This window comes from Hipposideros armiger, unplaced genomic scaffold (genome assembly GCF_001890085.2).
Source record: "Hipposideros armiger isolate ML-2016 unplaced genomic scaffold, ASM189008v1 scaffold_0, whole genome shotgun sequence".
In the NCBI taxonomy this organism is placed as follows: domain Eukaryota; kingdom Metazoa; phylum Chordata; class Mammalia; order Chiroptera; family Hipposideridae; genus Hipposideros; species Hipposideros armiger.
Window position 1 is genome coordinate 2,839,701 of NW_017731350.1, and position 9,924 is coordinate 2,849,624.

At 43.3% G+C, this 9,924-nt stretch overlaps 1 protein-coding gene across 1 annotated transcript in view; it reads right to left on the reverse strand.

The window, feature by feature from the left end:
• Positions 1-9,924, reverse strand: part of DRC1 (dynein regulatory complex subunit 1) — a 46,509-nt gene that overhangs the window by 6,585 nt on the left and 30,000 nt on the right. Inside the window, exons 9-13 of the mRNA XM_019658967.1 lie at positions 6,432-6,566; positions 5,854-6,086; positions 2,113-2,225; positions 800-889; positions 165-254 (exon numbers count right to left, since the gene is read on the reverse strand). Of these exons, the coding sequence (XP_019514512.1) occupies positions 165-254; positions 800-889; positions 2,113-2,225; positions 5,854-6,086; positions 6,432-6,566 (661 nt within the window). The remainder of the gene's footprint in view (positions 1-164; positions 255-799; positions 890-2,112; positions 2,226-5,853; positions 6,087-6,431; positions 6,567-9,924) is intronic.

Consider the following 9,924-nt stretch of genomic DNA (forward strand, 5'->3'; position numbering starts at 1 on the left):
TCCTTTGCAAATAGAAAAAGTAATAATAATAAAGGAAATGTTCACTTAGCTATCCCTGCCATAAAACCCTCACTGTTTTACCAGAAATATTATTCAGAGGCAGCAATGCTCCCAGGGGTTTCCAGGATTTAAAATACTCTCTTTTCTATTGCACTTCACCTTACCTGGCTGGAGGGCAAATGATTATGAGCTCGGTATTTGAGGAAGAAGTTCACCAGTTTATACAAGTCGTCCTCACTTTCAATTCCAAGGGCCTGGACAAAAAAACAGAATGACTATGAAACACCACATCAAGAAGAGTCCACTGGCTCCAGAAGTTAACAGATCCTCAGCTCCCGAGAGCAAGAGGCTTGTCTTGCTCCCTTCAGCATCCCTGGCACCTGCCATGGCCCCAGAGCAGAGGGCACTCAACACTGGGAAAGCGGAGTGAATTGGAGACACACGCATCAGAACAGAGAAACAGTGCTCAGAGACAGGAAGTGCTCATACCCACCTGGTGGTTACGGGAAGGCTAAAGGGGGCTGAACACACATCTGAGTGTAGTGGTGTAGGGCGGAACCTGGACTCTGAGAGCTGAGCCATGAGAGGGAGAAGCTAGCAGAGGATGGGGCAGGGATGGCAGACATCTGGACGACTCTGAGGACAGTTTGTTGTGTGGGGAGTTATGTAAAGGAAGGGATATGTGAGCCAAGGGACACCCCGGGAGACCCACATCTACTCCCGGGGCTGAGGCAATGCTGGAAAAACGTAGGGGGCTGTCTTAGTCCCTCCCCATGTCCACTCAGCCCGTGGGACTCACTGAGAAGATGGCGTCCAACCTCAGTAAATAGCGTTCGGTCTTCTCCAGTGGAAGGAGAAGGCTCAGCAACTTGCTCTCTATGAGGAAGCCCTGAGGAGAAGGAAGACAACATCTCTAGTCAGAGACGGTTTTCAGGAATGAGTCCCAGGGTCTGTAGCCTCGCTCTGTGTAACCAGCCAGGAACGACTCCACGGAGCAGAACCCCAGGGATGAGGCTCTGGGCAGTGGGTTTCCCAGAGGAAGGCCTTCCTGGGATGCCTAAGGGCCTTCCCGGAAACAAAGCCAATCTTCATCATGGATTCAGTTCCCCCACCTCTGAAGGGTACTGATTCACCTCACCCACAAGCCCGTGGGCGACACACCTAAGTACCCCACAGCAGCCCAGACCTGATCCAGTCACAGGGTGCCACCCACCCATTGTCATTTCACTCATATGCTAGTCCCCAAATACCTATAGAACATAGCAGCAGGCATTGAGAGGTTGTAAGTAGGCAGTGGAAAGGTGGCCACTGGCAGCCTTCACATTGAGAGGGCGCACCTGTCAGCTGCCTCCCTCAGCAGGAGCTGTCCTCAGTTGCAGGAGCCAGACTTTGTGCCAAAGAAAACTGTCCCAACTGTCTCAAGGGGACTGGAGGTAGCTGATCCTTGCTCTTACCACCTCAGAAATGTAAAATCTAAATAAACACCAATAATGTTTGCTAACAATCAACTCCCAGCTGAACCAGCCCCAATGCAGCCTTTACATTAAGTCTAGTGGTTTTTGCTAATATATTGATACAAGACAGATATCCGAAGCCTAACATGCCCCGAGTAATCTGGGCTCACAGAGAAAGGCCACGTCATTTGTGGCCACACTACTTGGAGGTGACACTGGTGCCCCTTCTCTTGCAGAATGAACGTTTTTTTTGTTAATTAGCAGGAGCCCATTGGCGGGCCTGGACTACACCTTGCTAACCCACTAAAGGAGGACCCATTTGTCAGCTGGGCCAGCATCTGTCAGCAGTGAGGCATAGCCTCTCTGGGAACAGCTCCAAGAAGTCTGAAACAGTACACTCCTGCCTCCAGGCCACTTCGGGCCTGGCCAGAGTCGTCAGCAGCAGCACACAAGAAGCAACAGTGAGGAGGAGATTTATTGGGATGCTCACTTCATGAGTTATATAAATGTCTAATCACTATGTTGTACACATGAAAATAATATAATATTATATATCAACTGTAATTGAAAAAAAATTATTAAAGCAAAGAAGAAGAAGAAACACAGCAGGAAGTGGGCTAAGCCACCCGCCAGGAATCCATCTGCCACCGCTCCTCACCGACTCATCACACAGGAGCATAAGGATCTTTCTGGTAGTTTTTGCTGAAATTTGCTTTGGCAAGTCCAGGTAAGACGCTGCATCCGAGGCAGTCTCTTCTGCCCCCTCCTCTTCTGCAAATGGGGCATAGAGAGAAGAGAGAGAGGAAAAGAAAAAGATCATTCCTTGGCCTTGTTGACTTTGAGAAACAGACAGAAGGCTTTCCTTGAGAAAATTCACCTCTTAAAAAAAGCCTCTTTAAGGCACTAGCTGAAGAAAGCCTATTATGTGGGAAAAACAGAGAGGTTGGGGGTCGGAATAAGGGGCTATCTGGAGAATTCTGCCTTTCTCAAAACAGCCTATAACGCCTCACTTTTCCAAACTTTACCTACCTGGAAATACCATATTCAAAGTCCAGCCATGACCAGAAAATGGGAGCTCAGAGAGTGTGAGCCTATTTATTTTTATTTTCGAGCTAAATCTAGCACATCTGCTATATGGTTCCGAAACCTGCAGCAGAGTAGAAGCAGCCAACTAAAAGGCTGCCTCACAGAAGAACATTACCAGCAAGAATTGGTAGCTGATCGCAAGAGCCAAGAATGTTCTTATTTAAAATTTAATACGTTTAAGTGTTTTATATTATATAGTCTTCATCCAAAAAAGCAGGAATAAAAATCATTGTCCTACCCAGGCTTTCCTAGTTATTCAAAAGGTTAAATGAGATAATATACATGAAAAGACTTAGAAAAGTATAAGATATTAAATTGCCGGTGGGAACGCAAAATGGTACTATCCCTAAGGAGCGCTATCCAACAAAATTACAGAGGCATTTACCCTTTTATGCAGCACTCCTACTTCTAAGGCTCTATCCCAACAATTCACCAGCAAAAACAGGAAAACACAAATGCACAAAGCAATTTATTGCAGCAATGTTTGCAATAGTAAAAACAACTAAAAAACTGGAAATATCCCACATGACTACCAACAGGGACAGTTTAAATAAATTAAGGCACAGCCACACACTAGGGTGCCACATAAAAAAGGAATAAAGAATATTTATTCTTACTGCTACAAACTGACCTCTAGGATATACTGTAAGTGAAAAAAGCAAGGTGGAGAAAAGCATATGTCCTCATTTACCTAAAAAATGGGTTTATAAAAATATGTACACATATTTGTTTATACTTTTTTAAAAAGCAACAAAAAGATAAACCATAAATTTTTAAATAGTTACCTGAAGGACAGAGATGGAATAGGGTGGAGAGGATAAAAACCATACTTCTTTGAGAATACCTTGTTTTGTACATTTGACTTTGAAAACATGTAAATATTTTTCATAATTATAAAATAAAATTGTAAAAAGCAATCCCATATATCCAAAGCAAAGCAAAACAAAAAGACCTAAATGTGTATTCAGTTGGTGACATAATCACATAGAAACTAGCCCAAGTGTCTTTAAAAGACAGCCATCTGTCTGTATATCCCTAGTAGAATGAATATATTCTAAGAGAAGGAAGAACTGTAAAAAAGTTTGGTAATCATTTTTTAGTAATCATCTGTTAGTGGTAGTGTTGATATTTTATCCTGAGACTGTTCTATGGCATTGTCGGTAAAGCAATGAGTAATTATTTTGGAGTCATTGAGCGCCAAGATTTTCACGTTAGGAGAAAGGAGACAGGCTTTGATAAGGTTAAGTAAATATCCTGGCACCTTGATGATTAGGAAGGATTAGGGTGAACACATGATTTATTTTATCTATGAAACATAACCCTGTACCCTGGGGCTTGTCCACTGAGGAGGCCTAGAAACAATGAGCAACCCAAAACAGCGAGCGCTCCAGCACAGACTATGGTTTCAGAATATCATTCCCTATTGCAAAGGGCCAGGTCTCCTTGGAGAAACAGTTGCTTCCAGACTTGAAGCAGGAAAGGTACAATGGCCTGGAACATCTGGTCATTCTGGAAAGTCAGGAAGATGTCAACAACTACTGGGATTGTGTTGAAAGGACCTAGCAGCCAACATGAAGAGACTCCCACTGCCCAAAGACGGGGCAATTTGAGCATCAGTAAGGATAATGATTACAGTAAACGAGAACGTATCAAATTTGTTTAAATCCATGTNGCCAGGCTTCAGAGCAGGCGGCTCCTCACCTCTGACGCTTCATCTCCTCTTCTTCGACTCTCCTGTGGGTCTCTCTGATATCTGTAGCCACCTGGATATTTGTCACCAACTCAGTGCCACAGAGCAGCAGTTTAGCCAATTTCTGAAAACAAAGAAGTAAGAATTTATAAAGCTAGAACACTTTATAAAGAATTTATATATTTGTAAAATTCATAAAATTGTTTATAAATGTATGACTTCATAAAGAATTTATAAAGCTATCAACACTTTGCACAACGGTTGGTAGCTCTTCTATCCAGCCAAACAGGAATTAAAAGCTACCTTAAGACTTTTAAGAGTTGCATCTATTTAGTAACCCATTTCCATCAGGCCATTTGTGATATGATGATGTTATAGGTTACAATGTAATAGCACTCTGAAATTCTGGATGTCCTTTAGTTTATTGTCAGTATGCTGGCATGGACTCTAGGTACACGTACAGTCCCCAGCAGACCTCCAAGTGACTGGCACAGCCAGGGTCCTTTCTAAGACTCTCAGCTGGGGAGGTGAGGCAGACAAAATAGTTGCCCTCCCATGTGCATTTCACCCTATTCTTTTAGTAAGAGAACACACACATTTCAGCTGGGCATTTGATCTCCCAAAATAGATACATCTTCCAAATTTCTTGCGGTTAGTATATGGTCTGATCTGAGCACATGAGCAGAACAGACGCGTGCTACTTCTGAATTGTGCCTTGAAGGGGAAAGGTGTACTTTGCTACTCCTCTTTCCCCTTTCTCCCAGGCTGGAATGTGGTGCTAAAGTACAGTGTGATGAACAGAGGAAGGCAACCTAAGGAAGAGCAGAAGGAAATGAAGGCCTAACATCAAGGAGCCCCAATATCAGCCCTGGACGGCTAATACTCTGAACTATTAAGTGAGGCAGAAAAATAAGCTTCTGTCTTATTTAAGCTAATGTCACATGGGATCTTTTGTTACAGGGGTTCTGATACAGGAGAGAACTGTAGCTGACGGCACTGCCCTCTCCCATAATGCGCTCAGGGATGTTGCTCTTGGTACCCTCCTGCTAATCCTTCTTTATAAAGTCCACCCTCAGTATCTTCACTCCTGGCCTTTCGGTAACATCATAAAAAAAGTTCANCATTATCCTGTTTTTCCTGTACAAACTGTACCTCAGGATAACAAATAGCTGATGAGGGGAAGATTCTCTTTTCAGAAATGTTCCAGCAAATAAATGACATTCTGATAAAATTTAGAATATCACCATATTGCAATCCTTAATGCAATTAATGGTTCTTAGACAATGATTAGCAATGGTTGCTAACGTTATAAAAAGAGAGACAACCTGACCTTAGTTTATTCCAATACAGGTACACAACAGTGTATTTAGCAAAAAGAAATTGAACCTGGACCTGACCAAGCTTCTAGATCTAACTTCCAGTTTAGAATACAGGGAAGAGGGGGAAGCTGTCAATTAGAGATTTAAAAGCCATGTCAACATTCATACCCTACAGACCTCTTAGCTATGAGACCTCTTCCCCTTCTCTGGACGTCAGCCTCCTTATCTGTAAAATGAATGGGTTGACCTGATGCTCTCCGAGGGCCCCTCCAGCTCTAAGGCTCTATCACTCTGTTCTAGTCACCTGTTTGCTTTAGCAGTTCTTCTAAAATTTGTGAGGCAGACTTCTGCTGCTGCTGAGATATAGGCCCCACATTCTCCAGGAACCAGAAATCAGGTGCTGTCCAAGGGAGCCCGAGGTGATGCACATGGATGATTCTGTCTACATCGAAGGCTCTGTTGACCAGATCCTTCACCTCCTCTTCGTTCATCAGCCATATCTCCTGAAACTTCTCGTCATCAATAAGAGCAAAATGCCTGTGAAGGAGAGTTACTGAGCATGGCCAGGTGATGCCGGGGCCTGGCTAGGGTCCCTTCAACTAGCAGCAGCCGAGCACTGAGGCAGAGCTGGGGTAAATCCTGGACCTGGCCCAATCCCTGGGCCACTGACCCTCACTGATGGCAGACTGAAAGCCACCCCAGTAAATCTCAAGAAAAGGTAGGTGACATGCAAGTAAAGGGACAAGGACAATGGCACAAAGTATTCTTTAGTGCCCTGGTCCAGCTCCCAGAAAGCTGGTGCTATCAAAGGCTAATAAAATCACAGCCACCACCAACTGTACCCCTGTAGTCTCTGTTCTAGGCCCCAAGCCCCTAAAATACCTCATGGCTTTCTGGACCTCCTTGAATTGTATCACAAGGCGTTTGTAGTCTGAGGTCAGTGACTGGTTCTCCTCCTGAAACTGCTTTACCTGCTTGGCATATTTTGATCTCAGATTGTTAAGTATATCATGCAGGCTGGGTTGAAGAGAAAAAAAAGTTAGTGTGCTGCTGAATAGAAGGCGTAATGTTCCTCTAATCTATTTTATTCAGTTCTACAGAGCCCAGGATCAGATTTGTGGAAAGGCAGAAAACCATCCCATATATTCCCAAACACAGCTTAGCAGCGATCGGTGATCAAGGAAAGGAAGGCAACAGGAAGTAATGGGATTGTCCAGAACTAAACGCATTGAAAAGAGTCCAGAACCCCAAACCCACCAAGAGGCCATCTCCTACTCAGGAGTGTAACTGAATCTTCCCCAACATGCCAATTGTCAGTGTTCCTACCTAGTACCAACCTCACATATTTAAATAACCTATCTCAACTTCTGACCTTCTGAAACAAGGCAGAAAGGAAAATATTAAAACTGCACATCACAAGCCTATGATATATGAGTCCTCCAGTCTCAAAGAGCTGATACTGTTACTAGGTCCAATAATTCATTCACTCATTCATTCATTCACTCATTCATTCATTTATCAAACATGAAAGGTCTCCTTCATGCCAAAGATATGTTCAAGCACAAAGATAAAGAAAAGGATATGTTTGAATACAAAGCACTAGCAGTCCAGTCATAGATAGATACAAATATGAATTCTACCACAGTGTGAAAAATGCTATAGGAGTTTTACACAGCATGCGAAGGGAGCCCAGAGGTGAGGCATCTAATGTACCCTGGCTCACAGCGGGGGTAAGCAGGGGGAGTGGTCAAAGGTTCCAGCACAGTGAAAGATGCTTAAAACCTGGCCGACAGCACCGTGAATCCAGGCAGGCCACAGCTCCCCATCTCACTGCTAATAGGAGCTCTGTGCATGGAAACTCGTCCCATGAAATATGCATGGCAGCCACAGCTCTGAGACCCAGGACCACACTTCAGACTCCAAACTACTGAAGAGGTGTCTCATGTCAGTGCCCCATTTACACAGGAATAGAAAGGTTGAAGGCGGACCTATTTTAAGTTTAGAAACTCTAAAAATAAAAATTTCCCTCTTAAGCATTATTCCGAAATAATCAGGTCCCTAAAACACAAACACCGATCATTCACATTGTCACCCTCAATAATATGCAAAAATTACTTAACTTCATCTCTGATAAAAAGAAATATCTAACTCATTTTCTTAACTGTAGCATTCTAGGAGACTCTTTCCACATATAGGTGTCAAAAAAGTTTTTTTAAGTAGCCATTTCAAAGTGTGTGGTTTTTTTTTCAGCGTCCTTTAGTTGCTATGTGTCATCTAATCATAGAAGCTAATAAAACAAAAATAAACTCCAGGTGCATACGGAAGGTCTGAGCAAGGTCACAAGACAGGGTATGGACAGGGAAGGATGGCTGCAAAGGGAGGCCCAACAAAAAGCCAAGTCCTCAGTGACTGGCTGGAAGCTAGAGATAAAGGGGAGTGAGGTGGAGGACGGGAAAACTGGGAGGCTTGGCAAGGCTGGGTTCAGAAATTGTGCACTGGAAATGAAAGTGGCTCTCCAAGTGGAAATGCATGTTGGCAGTTCCAGATAAAGCAAGGAGGTGAGGTTGGAATTAGGGATATGAAGTTGGTGGTCATCAACAAAGAGGTGATATTCAAAGCCATGAGGCTAATGTTCAGGGCAATGCAATAAAAATAAAAAGGGAAGGGGTAAAATGCTTTCTAGAATATCTTACCAGGCAAGAAACAGCAGAACCTCCCAAGGAGACAAATTAGGAATAAATTGAGAAAGAAGAGCAAATATTTCAGAGTCATGAAAATCAAAGGAAAAAAGTTCTGAGATTCGGTATCCAATAATAATTGGATGAGGCTTGAGGAAAAGCCATGGTGCTTGGCTAGAATTGGTATCCCACAGAGGGGAGATTTTGTTCAACTCTGGGGCCATAGGTCAAATTATGAATGGAGAGGAGCAAGTAATGAGGAAAGGAAAATGGCCATGGAAGCAAGAAGAAGAAAAAAGATGTGCTCACAGAGGAGCAGCTGCAGGGTCAGTTGATGGGTTTTTCGGGATAAGGGAAACCACGGAAGCCGGATGGTGGGGAGATAACGCCACTCATGGTTCTGCCGTGTGGATCAAACCCAAGTCTGCCTCCCGCACCTCCTCCCGCCTCCCATCTTACCAGCCTCCCCTCCCCCACTACGCAACCTCTCCATCAGACATCTAACTTTCTGATTCCTCCCTCCTTGCCTTCGGACTTGCCGTTCCGTCTCATTCTGTCTACCTTGAAGTCATCTCGTAACTCCTTTTTGCCAATTCATGTCCCTCCCCGCTTCACTATTTCGCTTCTTTAGGAAGCCTTCCCCGATAACCCCATCTCGCTGTACTAATTTGTGTCTGTCTTTGATGTTTTCCTATCTAGTATGGTGCATACAGTGGGATTTTTCCATAAATATTGGCCGCTAACTACTCTCGTTTATCTCAGGTAATCAGGCGTAAGATGCCAGTTCACTTATTCAGTATCATCTTCTAGTATAAGTAACTATTAAAATGTCAGCTGGTGTTTCTCTATACACCCAACATTTGTCCAAAATGTATCACTGATCTACAAATGGAAGACTTCATAAATAGTAATAGGCTGTTTGGGATTTGGAGGGAAATCTCAAACAAGGATTACACAAGATGTCTTATTCGACTGTGATCCTCAGAGCCTTACACAATGCTCTGAGGCTCTAAGGAGACAATTCCTAAAGGAAGAAGGGGAAGAGGGATGGAAGGAAAGAGATAGGAAAGAAGGGAGGGAAGGAGAAAGGAGGATGAGGAGTTCTGAGTAACGTATCTTTTCAGTGAGCCACAGTATTGGGATCAAGCACAAAGAAAAATGACTGTGTTTGAACCAGTGTGATGTGTATAAACATGCATCTCTGATTTCATTTAAAGGCCAAGAATAAATAAGCTATATAAGCATTACCTTGTTTGGTTATTGCCTGTGTGCCTAGTACAAAGAATCAAAAGTTAAGGAAGATGATAGGAAGATGAACCCTATCAGACATTAAAACATATTCTAGTGCCCTAATAATTAAAATAGTGTAGTACTGGAACATGAAAAGACAAAAAAGACAATGGAACAGAAAAGACCCAAAAATACATAGAAATTAAGTAATAAAGTTGTCATCTCCAATCCGTAAGGAATGGTATTAGGACAATCATTAGCCACCTGGGGAAAAATAAAAGTTTAATTCACGCCTCACACTATACACTAAGATCAAGTTCAAATTGATCAAAAGTTTAAGTCTAAAATGAAACTATTGGGCCAGCCGAGTAGTGCGTTGGTTAAGAGCTGGCTTGGGATGCCAGAGGGCCCCGGTTCGGATCCCACATATGAGGGCCAGTGACACTGCCCTCTACAGCTAAGATGCT